The following is a 17,689-nucleotide window of genomic DNA, read 5'->3' as shown; positions in this document are numbered from 1 at the left end:
TGCTAAAAACCTCTTATAGTTAATATTGTATCACAGCTTGTGAGATAGAAACTAGTATATTCTTTATGTAGCACTGGGAACAATCATACGTTTTTCTTTTTTTTAGAATCCATTTAAGATTCACAAACAAATGACTGCTACAAATTAGCTATATACCACTATATCTGAAGCCAAAATTAAACACAATTTTTTTACTGTTATTTTACCCAGGATTCTCTGTATGGATTTAGTCACAAGGTAGTATTATGGGCAGGTACCACTCAAAATGAGAGATAAAGGAAACTGACATTGAGTCCAAAGTATTGCTAAAACACATTTTCTTCAAAAATAGTTTTTACAAACATCATTTATTAATAAAAGTATTACACGCTGACATTTATGATCACAAGACTTAATCTGTCAAGCCACATTTAAATACTGACTTTCCATGGAATTACAGTTATAAAAAGAAATTATATAGTTCGTTTTACAAAGTACATAATTGTTTTCAGAACAATAGTGTCTGCACTTAAAAACTGAACTACTTACACTTCCAACTGTAACGAGTAACATCAATAAGTATAGTGGAGACTATCTTTTTGTGCAGTTGAATTGTTTGAGTGGTTCCCTTCCCATCTCACCTGCTGTTTTTTATTTTGTTGAGTTTAAAAGAAAGAGTTGATCCACTTGATATCAAGCTTGCCATCCATATATAACTTCAGCTTTCATATCCACTCAAGAAAGAATAGAAACTGGTTCACAGAATTCTACAGTGTCTAAAAGAAAGTAATTTACTACAGGGCTTGGGTAGCCTGTTCTCTCAACAAATAAGGGTCTAAAAAGTTCAATAACAGCTATCCTGGAAAGAAATTAATAATTAATTTATTCTACTTAATAGTAGAATATGATATAAGAGACAGAAGTTGAGGGACATATACGGAGCTTACCATTTTTAAAGCATTCATTAGAAACAGAAAAGTAGTCAAGGACTTAAATTAAATACATTGAACATGCTTAATGCTCACCAATATTTGGGAAACTTGATCAGCTTGCCATAAACAGCAGTACTGAATGAGGGGATAACTGGAACAGGGAAGCAGTACAATCCTTTACTGTCCAAAGAAGTCAGTGCTGCTTGAAAACCAAAGATCTGAAATAAAATAAGTTTGTCAAAGTGTGCACTAACCCATGATTAGATCACTTTCAAGTTGCTTAAGTAACAAACACACTTTTGAGTACGATCAACAAATATGAAACAAATTTTGTGTTGTTTTTAAATAATTCCTTTTCCCTCAAACACCAAAGTAACTAGAAAAATCTACCTAAAATAACATCCCAATAGGACTATATACAAAAACACCACCTTCACTCAAAATAAGTGTTAGCTACACAGCTGATTTAAAAAAAAAAAAAGCTGAATTACAACTTACCTACTGAAATACTTTCTTCTACATCTTTTATATCAGACTGTATATTGCCTTTCATATAAAATTAGTAAAAGCACTTTTGGTAATTATAGTAACATTGGCCTAGAAAAGGTACTATTTAAGGAATTTAGAAGCTTCCCTTCAAAGCTTTTTTTCTTCATAAGAGTATCTAAACAGAGATTCACCACAACTATTCTTCATTTTTCCCTGTTCAGTAAGGAAAACAAATGGCTGTAGAGTTGTCTTTTTAATATGCTGTGCCACCATACCCACGAGAACAGAAAAATCCAGTCTATATTAAAGCTAGCAAATAAACTCTATAAAAATCAAAGTCCGCATTTTGCAAACACTGATCAAACAGTCGCTAAAAACTTTGAATAGAAAAAGTTTACTCAAACTGAGTAACGTATACATGACTTCCAATATTGCCATCCCTATACTATTGTATGTGATTGAAGGTGAACTTGTCACCCAGAAAACTGAAAGCCTGCCATGTAATTCTGGAAGAGTTTGTTTCTCACAGATAGTAAAATTTTCACTGTTTAAATCTCTATTAAGATATTAGCATGCAAGTGAATGGATAACTGAAAAATCTAGCAAAATTAACAGTACTAGTAGTAAATATTTACGTTCCATCAGCACCCAAAAGTTTTCAGACTGTCTGAGCACATCCTAAAAGGCTGGAAGGTCTGTTTTAAATCCCCCTTGAGATTTCCTTTTTTCATTCTAATAAAGTCTCAGCAAATGGTAACTGAATAAATTCAAGGCAATTTTTCAGTACCTTAATTAAACTTCCCCCAATCTCACAATAATAACTCCTTTCACATAATGGATCTTTAATTCATAAAATCATAGAATCACCAGGTTGGAAGAGACCCACCGGATCATGGAGTCCAACCATTCCTATCAAACACTAAACCATGCCCCTTAGCACCTTGTCCACCTGTGCCTTAAACACCTCCAGGGAAGGTGAACCAACCACCTCCCTGGGCAGCCTGTTCCAGTGCCCAATGACCCCTTCTGTGAAAAATTTTTTTTCTGATGTCCATTCTGCACCTTCCCTGGAGCAGCTTGAGGTCACTGCCCCTTGTCCTGTCCCCTGTCACTTGGGAAAAGAGGCCAGCACCCTCCTCTCTACAACCTCCTTTCAAGTAGTTGTAGAGAGCAATAAGGTCTCCCCTCAGCCTCCTCTTCTCAAGGCTAAACAACTCCAGCTCTCTCAGCTGCCCCTCGTAAGACTTGTTCTCCAGCCCCATCACTAGCTTCGTTGCTCTTCTGTGGACACGCTCCAGAGCCTCAACACGTGAGCATTCAGAGGTTTCTCCTCTTATAATGAAAAAAATGAAATTGTTTGGCAACAATTTTGATTGCATGCCTTCACTATCGCCGTTTTGCTCTGTCAATGCTACTAGAAGTGATGAGTTGCTCCCAGAACATCCCATCAAGTTTCTAAGTGTAATTCACTGTGATCCACATACTCTTATTGCTAAGAGTTTATTTAACAAAGTACTACATTATTTAAATGTTTCTTTATTTGAGCATTATTCAGGAAGAGGGGAAGGCTTCTTTCCAAATTATTTTAACTCAATCTTGCCACAAAGATCTGAGGGCTTCAGTCTGCCTAACTTCCTCATGTGAAGTTCGTGGTTCCTGTTCAAACATTTGGCTCAGGTCAGAAGCAGCTATCTCAAGCAAAGACACTGTGAAATGTGTTCACTCTCTACCCTTTTAGGTAAGCTGAAAACTTTCTCCCAAGAAACCTACTAACACTTTGGATTATCTCTACTTATTTCAACTTTTTTCTCAGCACACTACAGTAAGAAAGAGATCTCAAGCCTTCTTTTACCTTCAGATAGCAGTGTGAGTAACAGTAATGAAGCAGGTTGTCAGATGGCTGGCCAAGGCTGCTGACTGTGTCCACCAGTTGTTCAGCATACATCGGCACTGAGTGCTCCAAGTTAACCTTATCCACCAAAATTCGGATGGAAGGTAAAGGTCGTAAGGGCTGGAAGCTTGCAGCGTTTAAGAGTCCACTTAAGTTCTACGGGAGGGGAAAGAAACCTGCAGTTTATCAGTAATATAGATACATTACGTACCACATTTACATGTTCTTACCTTCCCACACACACTCATAACTACATGTAATCAGTTCTTTGCAAGGCACCATGGCCTTATGGTAACAAGAATCCTCATATATTTTCAAACTAATTTCTTCAAAGCTTACAACTTAGGTATAAATTTTTCATCCAGAATTGTCTTGGGTGTAGATGTCCACGTGCTGGCAGAGGGAAGCTGCAGGGGCAGCCTCTGTGAGGGGAGACCAGGGGCTGCCCCATGCTAAATACAGCTGGTGCCAGCCAGTGCTCCAACCGCCTCATTGCTGGGTACAGCGAAGGCCATCAGTCAAGCTGGTGGCACCTCTGGGGAAATACATTCAAGAAACAGCAAAAATGCCACATGGGCTAAGAGGACTGAGAGGTGGGAAAACAAAAAACAGCAATACGAATAGAAAGGTCAGAAACCAAGTAGGGGGAGGCTGTTAACATTTATGAAGTCTCAACTGAAACTATGTATTCCAAGACTTCAGGTTTGACCAAGTTGGGGAAGACTTCCATGGCAGAACAACAGCAGGTATTCTCATCTAAAGCTTTCCATTAAAAACTCCAAGGTAGAACTACTTTTTAATCTGCTTGATGATTTATAATCTTTTTTTCTTCCAAGTTCTTCTATCCTACCAGTATATAGCATCTTCAGTTTACAAGCCCAGCTAGTCACACACTGCTTATCTCAGGAAAGCTCATGGGCACCAAACTCAAACGGAACTCTGTAATATATTCAGCCTATGTGTGAAAGTGTTTATGAAACAGCATATGCTGATATAAAGAAATCAATAAATATCCATGCATACATACCTTCTCACCCTTGATTACGGGCATCAGGTGGTCCAGTAAATTGAATTCTGCTACAGGGATTATAATGGTACACTTAAGAACAGTGAACGTTGTAAGTCGAGTGGGAATGTATTCCTCCAATAATGCTACCTCTTCTGAGCTTGGCATAGCTCTATTTCCATCCATAATATCTGCAGTAAACCAAGGTTACATATGTCTTGATTAAAACACATAAACACATAAACTATCTCCTACAGTTGCTGGTTTAGAAATCGTTAGTGACTAGCAAAAAAAGGAAAGCATTTTCCCACCCTCCCTTCACACTTAATAATTTTATTCCACACTGGCTCTACCTAAGGCTAAATACAACCATAACTGGATTTTCCCTATTTTGATCTGTGTAGCTTTTTCTTAGAAATTCATCTTTAAGTTTGCCATAACTTGTTTCCATGCTTTTTCATCCCATATAACTATTACTTCAAACTAATAAATACATACCAACAGGAATACTTTCTTCTCTAAGGCCCCAAAATTAAGCTAGAGCTGTCAATGAAATAATCCTTCCTTACTCAACCAATAGGCTGGTGACTGAAACAATTTTATACACTTCCAAAGCTATTTATCTCATAGGTAGATCCAACACTTATAGCGATATTGCAATTCAATTTATCTTTATTTTCAGTTTTCCTCTTTAGACTCAAAATCCCCTGACAGATTTAGAGTTTAGCTATTTGGAAGTCACACCTTAAAAGCACTGCATTCAGTCTGGTTTAATTCTGTGTACTTGCATATATGCAAAAGAAGCAAACCTGGCTTAGTTCTGCTGTACGGTTCATATTCATGTTCCAGAGCACAAACTATCATTTTCATTATTCGGTGTACCGCACTGCTATCCAGTCGAAGATTGACTGGGCCCACAATAAGGCATTTCGTAGACATCTCCTGAACATTTCCAAAATCTTCACTCTTTACTGAAGAAAGGTCTTGCTGATTTCCAGAAACTACAAGAGATTTATAGATAACAATTTACATGAGAAAATTGGACATAATGGATATTTTTATCAATTACCTTTGTTTCAAATCCAGTGATCACCCACTTAAAAATATACAGAAAATATAACAACACAAATTGAACACACAAATATACCATGACTACTTTAACATGTTTATTCCTGTTTCACATAGGGCAAACAGGGCAAGATTCTGCCTTTTCTCCTAGCAGAACACAACTTGGGAACCTTTCCATTAACTTTGTACCCCTCAAGCTTGGGGCTCATTGAAGGTGTCCAAACCACCTCCAGAATTCTGTGGTGACTTAACCCCAGGTGCCAGTGACAGACATGCTGTTCAAAACTTTCTACAGTTTATCACAAAGATATCCATCCCAAATAATCAAGGAAAAAGTATGTTGCAAAAAAACTACAGCTATAGGCCCCTGAAATATTAGCTGCTGGTGCACAGGCTAGAACAGTGATGAGAATCACATCATAAACCAAACTGACCCTTCCTTCCATCCACTGATGAGCTAAAGCCCATGCAGCAAGAATGAAAACTTCTTCAATAATTATGCCTCAGACCATTTTTATTATAGAAGGATCACCACAGAGATAAAACACTGTTCTAGTCTGCATCCAGAAGGCCTAACACCTTTGTGCTCAGAACACTAACTACCAATTGAAGTACAGCTACCATTCTTCTGATATATATATAGCGTTATGAGGTAGATTGAAATCACACATTCTCTGCATACAGGCTACATCAGCTATCCAACAGTATGACGACATCTTTGTTAACATAATTCATGGGAATTCTTCAGTTAAATTATGCAAATTTCAGAAGCTTAAGTTTTGCTGTTACTTGTGAGCTTTTAAAAAACCTCACCCTGTTAACACACTTAGTTTCCAGATCTTCACTTTTTCTTTTTCGAGTAAATCACTGTTTTGATAGTGTCTTCATTGCTTTGACACAAGCACTGAACATTAAATGTCTTGCTAACCATTACACAAATGAACAGTCTTGACAAATAAACATCAGTATTAAATAGACTCTGAGATCACTTAATCTATAAAAACAAAAAGGTTCTGAGATAAAACTGTAGGACAACAGTTTAATTCATTCAGTGAATGCGGATAGCACATAGTCCTTAGGCAGCACAGTAATCCATAATATACTTGGTCAACACTGTGACAAATAGGAAATCTCATAAGTTCACAGTCATTGTTATCAATTTTACCTTGATGTCCACAAATTCAACCCATCTGCAACTGAAGGGCTGTCCATCTGCTACCTTATCCTTGTACTCATGATCAAATCATGCCACAGAAGCCGAAGTCCAACACTAGTAGATATGATTGATATGATGATCCTTCTAATCAAGTAATATTTTCCAAGCGAATTTCAATCTCTTACCTGATGTGGATCTTGTATACCCATTCTATGCAAGATAGATCCCATCCCTTCCTCTTGTCCCCCATCTGTCCAGAAGCAAACTGATCTATTGCCTTGCATAAATCTAGTAACCTCCTGTCTTTGTTACAGAAACAAACCAAACATACCTGTAGAGAACTACAAACCAAAACCACAGGAAAATTTGACAACTCTAAATTCTTGTTAAACCATGTTCCTCACTGACACAATCCATCTGTACTAACAAATGGCAAGACAAGCTCAGACCATGAAGCTGGGCAGTGATGGCTGCAGTTGCTGCAGACCTACCCTCTTGTCAAAGAGAAGTACAATCTGTCAAGTTTGAGTAACTGAAGTTTTGTGGTTAAGCAGCCTGGCATGGTGTGCTTTAAAACTTCAGGGCAAATCTTACTTAGAATCCAACTGGAAGAAAGCCTGTTGTATTACTGGTTGCCTGAGAGGAACCCAGTCATAGTCTCCTCCTTCAGGCAAACGCTCCCTTTTCCCTCCCTCCTTTACTATATTCATTCCAAACAGTCTTTTTAACGAGAGAAGTGAGCCTTGGGGAAAAGGAAGGAAGGACAGGGGTTTCTTCCCTTCTGTTTAAATCACACTCTATAAAATGTTCTTGCTTCTAAGGACTGGGGAGGAAAAGGTCCCTGAACAGACCAAAGCTAAGCAGAATCTAACAGAGCAGGCCTTTACAGCCCTATGCACTCAGTAGAAGAATTAACTTGGTCCCTACAGGGCCAACAGGAGTTGACACTGAGAGCATTTAAAGCTTCTGCTGCCCTTGGTATTTTGCTTACCATTTCCGAGGGGAAAAATGGGTAAAACAAAAAAAGGACAGAAAAATACCGTCCTATAAAATCTACCTAAAACTTCAGATGAAACTGAAGTCACACTCTTTTTAATACATCCTGAAAAAGTTCAGGCTTTTTTTTTTTAAGCCAGCATGCAGCCTGCTGTCAGGGTATGCCTTATTTAATAGCAGTTAATATGCATTTTTGTCCTTCCAGTTCTACAGTATCCAGTTCAGATGAACACTAAGTAGTACAAAAACCCATAACCTTACAAAAACAAACCCTCATCTCTACTCATATGTTGCATGTATATGAGCAATAAACCAAAGCGACAGCATTTAAACAAACTACTTAAGGAACAGTTCCATTTAACTCTAAGTGCAAAGAGAATGCAATAGAAAACCTATTGGTTTTACAGAAGTAGGCGAACACAGACTGCTTTTGTAACTTAAAGGTAGATGACTTCAGACCACTAAGTATTCAGCTCTCTGTAAACCATATGCCAAATTATAACTGACAAAAAAAATATCCCTTAAATGAAAGCACTGCCACCAAAATAGAAGGGTACACAGTATAAACAAAACTTCAGAAATACACCCCGCTAGGTCTGTAAGTCGTGCAAATCAGTGATAAGGGAACTGATAGGCTACACGTTTCTGAGAAATTACCATTTCATATTGAACTACAAAACAAGAAATGTAGAAAAACAAAGTTGAAAGGGAAGAACAAGGAGAATTTCAACATAAGACTACTGTGCATGACTATCTGTCTTGTTTTCATTCAAAATACCAGAAGTGATTAATGCACTTTATAAGTGACATGAAACTCCTGAAGTTAATGTTATCATGAGGCACTTAGAGTTTAATCAGTAATCGTACACTTCAGGAAAGGTTACAGGGGCAAAGAAGGTGTCAAACTAAAATTGCATTGACAGATAAAAATCTTACAATCACAGTAATTGCCTCCTATAACTTAAGTTTGGTTACGCTTTTAGGGGAAGGTTGTGTGTACTGACTGTAATTAAATGCAGTTAATGTCAAAACAAGAAATAGTAAGACCTTAACTTTTATGTAAATACTTTCATATAAATGCCACATATTAAAAATGTAGCAAGATTTACAGTTTTCAAATCTTGAAGTATTTATATGTTAATTTGAAATTAAATAATTTACAGCCATTTGTTTACACTCTCTTTAATGACTGCATACTTAGCTCACAATACAGAAAAATTAGCCAGAAAATAACTAGCAGAAAACAGCATGTGTGATTTTCTGAGTAATGAAATTATTTGAAAATTTATGATTTTAAGTTCTTGATTCTAGACCTATAACAAACATTTAAACTATTAATATAAAAAATAATACTCTCTTCATTCTTATGTCATCGTGTAACTGAAATCAGAGGAGTAGCCAAAGCTTGACAGGAAGCCAAGCTACAAGAAATAGAAGAGCAGCTGAGGAGGGGAACAGGTAGTCAGAAAATACCAGTAGCCAGGACTTGAGTGTTTCCAAGTTCAGGAATTTCTGAAAAGCGTTAATTATAGTTAGCAAAAAATATGTCATTAAAGTCCTCGTGCATTCAAAAAAACATGACAAAACACTCCAAAAACTCTGTTTTCCCTGATAATCAAATAATCTGTGCATATTCAAATTTCTATATCAAAATTCAGAAGGAGATAAGACTTACTCTAGGTCTTCAACTTCTCTACATAAAAGTTCTGCATGCAATTAAAGAGTTATTTCTTTATTAAAATAATAAGTAGACTGCAGTAGGAGCCTGACTAAAAGCACATTTTCTCAGCTTCACATCACACTAAAGGTACAGAGAAGAAAGCCTCAGGGCCAGAAAAGAACTGTTAAATTTCTTAGTGCATCCCTCTACTATCACAGGCAATAGAAAATGATTTCTTTTTATAAGCTTTGCATGTTCCATCCTCTAACCAAAAGATAAGTTTTTCTTTCTTCATGAAAGTCCTTTTCATCTTCTGCAACAAATAGATGATCAACCTCATTCTTCAATCAGAGTTTCTCACAAGATTTCTCACAAGCTATTCCCCCCCAAGTCAATAATAACAACTTGAAAAAAAAAGACATGACACTTAATGAACTTCACCACTGCTAAAAAAGAATTATTTTCAGTTTAGCAACTGACTATCAAGACAGATAATTATGATGGCTTATACAGAAAAGAGCCACCACCAACAACAATCAACAGCTAACTAAACCTGCTAACCTCAAACACATCAATGAAGACGAAACCATTTTAGTGATGAATCTGATGGTAAATCTAAGGTAAATTAGAGGACAGATGGTCAAAGACCAGCAGTGCACGAAAAGTCTTTGTTTCTGTTATTTAACAGGGTAAACAAAGAAAAAAAGTACCTTTGCCACTGGTGCTTTCCATTGTGTACAAGTAATCCATGTAGAAAGCCCCAAATCTCTGCATTCCAGCTATCTCTGTGTACGTCTCCTACCAACAAAGCAAAGCAAACAAAGAAAACATTGTATAAGGAAAGAATCTTGAGATTACCAACTGATAGGCTGGTATGAGAGAGATATATTCATGTTTAGATTTGTGCATCAACACACGGAAAGGCTTATCAAAACAAAGGACAGAGGTTATCCCAAAGAATTCACCTTTCTGATAGGTAATGTAGCTTGTATTTGAGGCCACACAAAAGCCCATCCATAATTCCAGTGGACATGCTGACCAATTCATGAATAGCATCTAGTTAATTAGTACCTTTAATGGAGTAAATATTCTTCACTTGACCTCTTGCATCCAACAGATCTGCCTAACTAAACACTGAAAACTGAAGCTCATTTATTCCGGCTTTTTTATTAAAGGAGTATTGCGGTTTTATCTTTACACAGTAGGAGACTTAAGACTTTATGCCATCATTAGGATTTATACATCATGAAATCCATTCTTACACAGCAAGGTTGCTTCCCCTCTTGCCAAAAAATCGGCAAACCACAAAAATCATTGAAGGCAGGCCAAGGAAAAAGTAAAGCTTTAAAATAAAATACAGTATGGGAAATGTTTGAATATGTATAGATACTTGTGATTTCACTAATTAATTTTTTTAAGGGATTCTTCAGGGTCACACTTCATCAGTGGTACTAGAAAAGGTGAAAAACAAAATTTAAACTTAAAAGAAATTATATCTATTTAAAATTGTAAGTGGCTTACCTATACAATGGCACTGAGCATAAAGCTCCATCTACGAACACACCTGGAAGGGGCCTTGGTCATCACATCCAGTCTTTAACGGTTGCACACAATCAGGGTATAAAGTTTTACTGCACCATTTACAAAGACTGTTGGTGACCAAAAATTTGTCTCTACCAAAGGCAGAATTAGCAAGACTTCCACTAAGCAGACAAATGTAGGACGTAGACAACAAAATTAACATTGCTCCAGATCTGGTTTCCAAGAGAGCATTTCTGAGTTTGAAGATCATGAACTACTTATTGGTTGGGTTTAAATATGTGTTGTTAAAGCTTGACCTTTTGCTAGCATTCTCCCATATCTCTTTTCCTTGTCAAGTGTTCTGTAGTTGGTGCTTTTGGAAACTATGGCATTAATTCAGCTTTTGTGGCAGGATGGAAGTTAGAGTTTTGGACATATTTGCATTAAAAAAAAGATGAACAAAACCAGGTTTACCTTTTTGGCCATCTGAAAAATAGGATTCAGTTAAACATGACAAAGTAAAGAAAATCAGCCCTCAGTACACAGATCTAATCACTGGAAACCCATTAGAGAGCATAAAAAATTTTCTTCTAAGAAAAACTTAATTCTCTGACCTTATGATGGGCTGCATCCAATATAAACTCTGCACGAATACTATTATTTTCTGGACTTCTGTAATCAAATAGTGAGTTTGTAAGGTATGTCATCCCTTTTGCACTCAAATTTTCTCCGCAGTTAAAGAAGTAGGCTTCCTTCATGAGATAGGGAGAATAACAATAAGGTAAGGGAGAAAAAAAAATAGTCAAGTTAACAGAGCAGTTTCAGTTCTTTCACAACATTCTAATGACATATAGAATCCCTCAAGAGCATATTTCATCATAAATGAAGATAAGACAGTTAAAATAACCTCAAAATGACCTTATTCAAGTAACACTGAAGTTCCAGACCACTCCCTCCCTATTTTCAAATTAATAAAATTGGCCTGAGCTTGTGAATAGCACACAACCAACAAAACAGAACACCTTGGCTTCATTTTAACTGAAAACAACCTCAGATCATTGTTACTGAGTTCCGCCTCATCCTCTTAACTATATATGATCTTGTTACTACATGCTCCATTTCTCTGATGGACCAAAGCCTTTCAGATGGTGATCTACCATCCTCATAATAAGCAGTTAGATGTATGACCTGCTTTCTACCTTATCACTCTTCTTTGTTCATCCATGCCTCTGGATATCCCAAGTCTTCCATCCTTCTGAAATCAACCCAACTTTTCCTTCAAGAGTCATTCTTGCAACAAGCTTATTTATACAAGACTGATTTTTTTTTCCAACCATCTATTCTGAATCACATACAGAGTAGGTGGAATCTTTATGAAATGCTGAGTCCCCATTACAGCAGTACAGAAGGAGAACAGGTGAGGCAGTATCAATATCACTGCCACCTTCACAAAAGCAGGTATTTTCTTAAATTCACACCCTAAATGGTGGCAGAAAAACAGAAAAATAACAGAAGTCCAAATGATCCTTAATCAACTAACCTACCTGAAACTCACTCACTCCCCCACCCACTTCAATCCAAAAATCAGTTCTCTCATGATTCTACCTCCCAATCTCATAGCTGTTGCAGACAAGGCTGCCGTCCACCCTAACATCCCCAGCGACATCACCCTTATATCTAACAAAGCCACCAGAGCATCTTTTACAGTTGGCTAATGCTTGCCTCCTGAGCCTGTCTTTTTGAAAAAGCCTGTCTATCCACTGTCCCACCAGATCTCTATAATCCAAATGTCATCCTCAGTTGTGTAAGGATATCTAGCTCCTCTGTTTTCTGTGCTGCATGCATTTGTACACAAATGTTTGAGACAGATGCCAAGCCATGCTGCTTTCACAGGGGAAGCATAAGAACCTGTCCTACCTTACCTATCATAGTACAGTATATGATAATATTCCAAATAAGCAAACACTTGACATTAATATACAGCCATTTTTTATCTTGTTCCATACTCTTAATTTTTCTCCTCAAAATACTTTAAGACTTCAAAGTTTATTTAAACACAGATAATAACAGTTGTACTCCAGTAATTTAGAGCACTATTCTATCTGTAGTTCAACCAAAAATGCTCGTTATTGTATTTAAATTCCATACACCATTCTATTAAATATTTTAAGACTAGTTCATATGGATACCTGATTTTGTCTTAAGTAATTCAAGCTTTGCCTCTATTTAAAATATGGAAATGAATAGTGTTTTACTCCTTCACTTCATACAGTTCTCATTAACCTTATTGAGAAAAGAGACAAAATACTCAGTATTTAATCCACATCTCTTATCTTTGGCATATGGATGAGCAACTGGTGACAACTGGTGTCTCTAAAGGGTCTGTTTTGGGACCAGTACTGTTTAATATCTTCATTAATGACACAGACAGTGAGATTGAGCGCACCCTCAGAAAGTCTGAACATCACAACAAGCCGAATAGTGTGGCTGACATGCCTGAAGGGATGGGATGTCATCAAGAAGGACCTGGACAACTTTGAGAAGTGGGCCCCTGAGAATTTCATGTGGTTCAACAGGGCTAAGTGCAAGGTCCTGCCCATGGGTTCAGCCAACAATATCAAGAGGTACACCCTGTAGGCTGGGTAATGAAGGGATTAAGAGCAGCTTTGCTAGGAAGGACTTGGGTGCGCTGGTGAACATGAGCTGGCAATGTGCACTCACATCCCAAAAGGTCAACCCTGTCCTGGGCTGCAATAAAAGAAGTGTGGCCAGCAAGTCAAGGGAGGCGATTCTCTTCTCTGGTGAGACCCCACCTGGAGTACTGCAGCCAGCTCTGCAGTTCAGCCTGGAGAAGACAAGGCTCTGGGGAGACCTTACAGCAGCCTTTCAGCAGTTAAGCAGGAGCTAAGAAAGACGGGGACAAACTTCTCAGCAGGGCCTGTCACAACAGGACAAGGAATAATGGTTTTAAACTAAAACAGGGTAGGTTTAGACTAGATACAAGGAAGAAATTTGCTATTATGAGGATGGCGCAACACAGGAACAGATTGCCCAGAGACGTGATAGATGCCCCATCCTTGCAAACATTCATGGTCAGGTTGGAGCAACTTCATCTAGTTAAAGATGTCCAGGCTTATTGCAGGGGAGCTGGACTAGATAACCTTTAAAATGTCACTGCAAACCTGAACTATTCTATAGTGATTTTAAAGCATACCAGAATTGTTTATTCAGGTAGTCAACTGATATTCCAATATACTTACATCATCACTCCTATTCATGTTCTCTTCAAAGTCTTTAATTCCCATAATTCCTTTAAGGCACATAGCTTGGCAACCAACAAAACCTATTTGGCAATCAAAGAAAAGTTCACCTTTCATAAGAACCTAGTGAGGAAAAAAAATGATATTTTAAGAATTCTACTGCGTGAGAAACAGAAAAGATGGAGAAAGGTGAATTATGTTTAGGGTTTTATATTTAGAGCTTTATTGAAGGGAAGTTAATCAAACAGGGCACTAGAAAAAAAGGGATTACTTTAAGACTCTGATCACTATAGCACTAGAAATGTAGAATTTCCTTCAATGTGATTATTATAATAAACAGATCCAGTACAGCAGGATATGAACACTCAGTAAGGAAATAATTTCAAAATTCTATTTCTACAGTGTTTGTAATGAAGCAAGAAAAAACTACCAATGGAAAATTACCTCAACTGTGGTTCCTTCTTGTTCCCAGCATATAACTTCTTTGGATTTTACTTTCTGAGGGCTGTAATAACTACTTTCGGCTTGCATTTCAGTGAGCTATGAAACAACAGGATAAATACCTTATACAAGTCAGTATTAGTACTAAGCAGTACTATTAATATTAATATAGAACCAATGAACTCAAATTAAATTATGGGCTAAAATTTATTAACAAGCAGGAAACAGGTGCAGCTTAACAGCTGTAACACATTATCCATATTAAAACATCTCATTTTCAACTTCTGGTTGAAATATGCCATAAAAAAAGTTTTAAATCCACTATAGCATTTTTACTTTGCTTATCTAAAGAGAAAGTACGTGAAAAGATAGAACAGATTCACAGCTGCATTAGTATCAAATTAGCTTATAAATTGCTGTAAAAATCCATAAATGTATTATTTATTCTTCCCAGCAAATAATTAAACAGCATGATAATATTAAGGAAATATTTGGTCACAACTACACTCATTTTCATTTCTTGTCATGGCAGTTGAGAGCAGCATGCGTTTATATTTCTTGCATGATTCCAATATAAAAGTTGGAAGTGACAGAACACACACACTCAGGTTAAAAGTAGATAAGAAAAAGTAGAAGAGGGGTACAAAATAATGAAGGTGTTGGTTTGAGTTTAAAAAAATACCTAAGTTTATGTTAAGCCCATCAAATAGTTCAAGTTTCGATGTTTTTACATAAAAACATCCACGAGCTCTCATTATTTTCAATAACGGATACACGTGGATGTTGTTTTAAATCAATATTTTGTAATCCAAATGTCCAAGAAAATTGGATAAAAAGACCACTGATCACCATTCAGCTGTGTGCAATTATTGTAGAGGAAAAGCAATTAATTGATTAAAAGAACTCAGACATTACAAGAATCATTTTCACCATTATTAGAAAACACTACATCTAATTTGGCATGATTTCTAGCTGAAATGGTATCAACTGTTCAGAATGCTAATGCAGAAATTTGACCTTATTTTGTGACCAAAATACGAATCACGAATTAATTCTGTACATTCTTTGCATGCAAGTAGAACAATGAATTCTGTTTTCCTACTGTCATCATATTAGATCATACATCACTTCACATTTTAAGTTTACAGAATGTAAGATGTCATATTTAAAGTAGTTTTTATGACCCCCTGATACAACATGTGTAAGCCTGCCAACTAAACTTTGGGAAAGCCCAATCCAGCAAACTTTGTTCAAAAAAAAAGTTCAAATTATTTTTATTTAATTTTCTCAAGTAAGGAAAGAAAATTGCTACTGCATGACAAAGTGCAAATGAAAGAAAATACTGAGCCATGATAAATGAGAAATTTAAGGTTTGGTTGTCTGGTCAGTTTTTTTAAGTGGCTTCTCAGGGATTTAATCAAAGGAGAAAGAAAAATTTTCTACTATTTATTTTAGCCTAGTTCTGTTGGGGTTTTTACTTTGTTTTTAAATGAAGACCAAAGCAGATTGACACAAATGAACATAACAGAATTCCTGTTGATGCTTTATGTCCTAAAATTTTGCAACCAAATTTGCCAAGAAACTGAAAGCTTACAACACGAACCTCCCCACAGAATGCCTGCGGTTCTCCAAGTCGCTCGTCTCATCCTTTGCTGCTAAGCAGCTAAATGCTCTACTATGCCACCAAATAAAAACAGCTAAGAGGAAGGAGCCAAAAAGCCACTCAAAATATTGTCTTGCTCACAGATGACAAGCAGGCAGAGAAGAGACACAGAGTTGCTGATGGTATTGAGGATATAATCAGGCACAAACATTATGAGGGCCAGAAAAGAACTGTAGTTTATCTGAAAGCCTCTAAGTCATAGAAGTCAACCTTAGTTATTCTGCTGTTCATACAAATAGAATTATTTCCTATTTCAAAGTAGTTCTGGCCTTGATTTAATACAAGCTTAGCTGTAAAACCAAGAGCCGCTTCCTATTATAGTTACGCAAGTAGAATTTCTTGCACGTAGACTGGCATATTTAAAAAGTAATTTGCTAATTCAGAACCTTAATTTTTAATTTCTGTCAGTATATCTCAAGATCTTCCTCAGGCTCTCCATATTCTTTTCTGCAAGCTTACAAAAGGAACAGAGAAAAGCCCAGCAGCTATTTTGAGACTTCTTTACAGAAAACATCCCAATTTTTCTCTACATACAGTTTATAGCTCAGACTATGTGTGTAATTTATCCTCTGTTTCTTTACCTCGGTTCAAATCCATGGAAAATAAACTGAACATTATCAATTAAAATTTATATTTGCACATATTATAGTTAAAAAAGAAAACAAATTCCTCCAATACACAAGCTATATGAAGCTAAAGTTTTTTTATTAAGTACATCTATGTAAACATTAGATGAATACCTCAAGAACATTCACAGAAAGCCTCTTAAGTTTTCTCTCCGAAAATATCAAACTAAGTAAATGAAACAATTTTGCTTTAAGACGAAAAAAATTCTAACTCCTTTCTCCAATGGCAAAGCCATCTCACATCACAGATGAGGGCAAATGTTTTAGCAGGGCCTGTTGTGACAGGACAAGGGGTAATGGCTTTAAACTAATAGAGGGAAGGTTAGATGCAAGGAAGAAATTTATTACGATGGTGGCACAACACTGGAATAGGTTGCACAGAAAGGTGGTAAATGCCCCATCCCTGGAAATATTCAAGGTCAGGTTGGAGAGGGCTGCGAACAACCTGCTCTAGCTTCGTGAAAATGTCCCTGCTCTCCGCAGGGAGGCTGGACTAGATGACCTTCAAAAGTCACTTCCAACCCAATTGGTTCTATGATGCTAGAAGAACTTTCGACATTAACACTTAGTTTTTCATAGATGTAACATTCCCTATCTCAAATCAAGCAGTAAACAACCACTCAGACAACCTTTACACACTTTCTCAACAAGCCAAATGAATCCTATATGACACAAAGGAATACTTACCTTAAAAGTTACTGTAGCTTTTGTACAGTAAAACCCAACTGAAATAACAGGATCCTTGACAGACTGAGATTTCTGCTGGTGTGGCATCGTTCCATCATCAATTCCACTAGAATCATTCTCTTCATCGTAACTCACAATAGCAGGAACAAAAGACCAGGCCCAAGAAACCCAGCCTTGCTGCTGGTCATCTTCTTGATGTAAATAAGGATCTTGATTAATATACTGTGCTGGATATTGCATCACTGAGCTTGATTCTTCTTCTGTGCCTTTTAAAACAAAAACTAAGTCAAATTTCAAATCAACCATGCTAGAAA

The 17,689-nt window shown here is 36.8% G+C and overlaps 1 protein-coding gene across 1 annotated transcript in view; it reads right to left on the bottom strand.

The window, feature by feature from the left end:
• The window catches only part of VPS13B (vacuolar protein sorting 13 homolog B), a 435,364-nt gene that overhangs the window by 364,435 nt on the left and 53,240 nt on the right, over positions 1-17,689 (bottom strand). The window contains exons 8-16 of the mRNA XM_069854414.1: positions 17,376-17,641; positions 14,403-14,498; positions 13,959-14,081; positions 11,313-11,450; positions 9,888-9,975; positions 5,107-5,298; positions 4,319-4,488; positions 3,253-3,447; positions 1,005-1,129 (exon numbers count right to left, since the gene is read on the bottom strand). Of these exons, the coding sequence (XP_069710515.1) occupies positions 1,005-1,129; positions 3,253-3,447; positions 4,319-4,488; positions 5,107-5,298; positions 9,888-9,975; positions 11,313-11,450; positions 13,959-14,081; positions 14,403-14,498; positions 17,376-17,641 (1,393 nt within the window). The remainder of the gene's footprint in view (positions 1-1,004; positions 1,130-3,252; positions 3,448-4,318; positions 4,489-5,106; positions 5,299-9,887; positions 9,976-11,312; positions 11,451-13,958; positions 14,082-14,402; positions 14,499-17,375; positions 17,642-17,689) is intronic.

This window comes from Phaenicophaeus curvirostris, chromosome 3 (assembly GCF_032191515.1).
Source record: "Phaenicophaeus curvirostris isolate KB17595 chromosome 3, BPBGC_Pcur_1.0, whole genome shotgun sequence".
NCBI lineage: Eukaryota > Metazoa > Chordata > Aves > Cuculiformes > Cuculidae > Phaenicophaeus > Phaenicophaeus curvirostris.
This window is presented reverse-complemented; position numbering and strand designations above follow the sequence as displayed.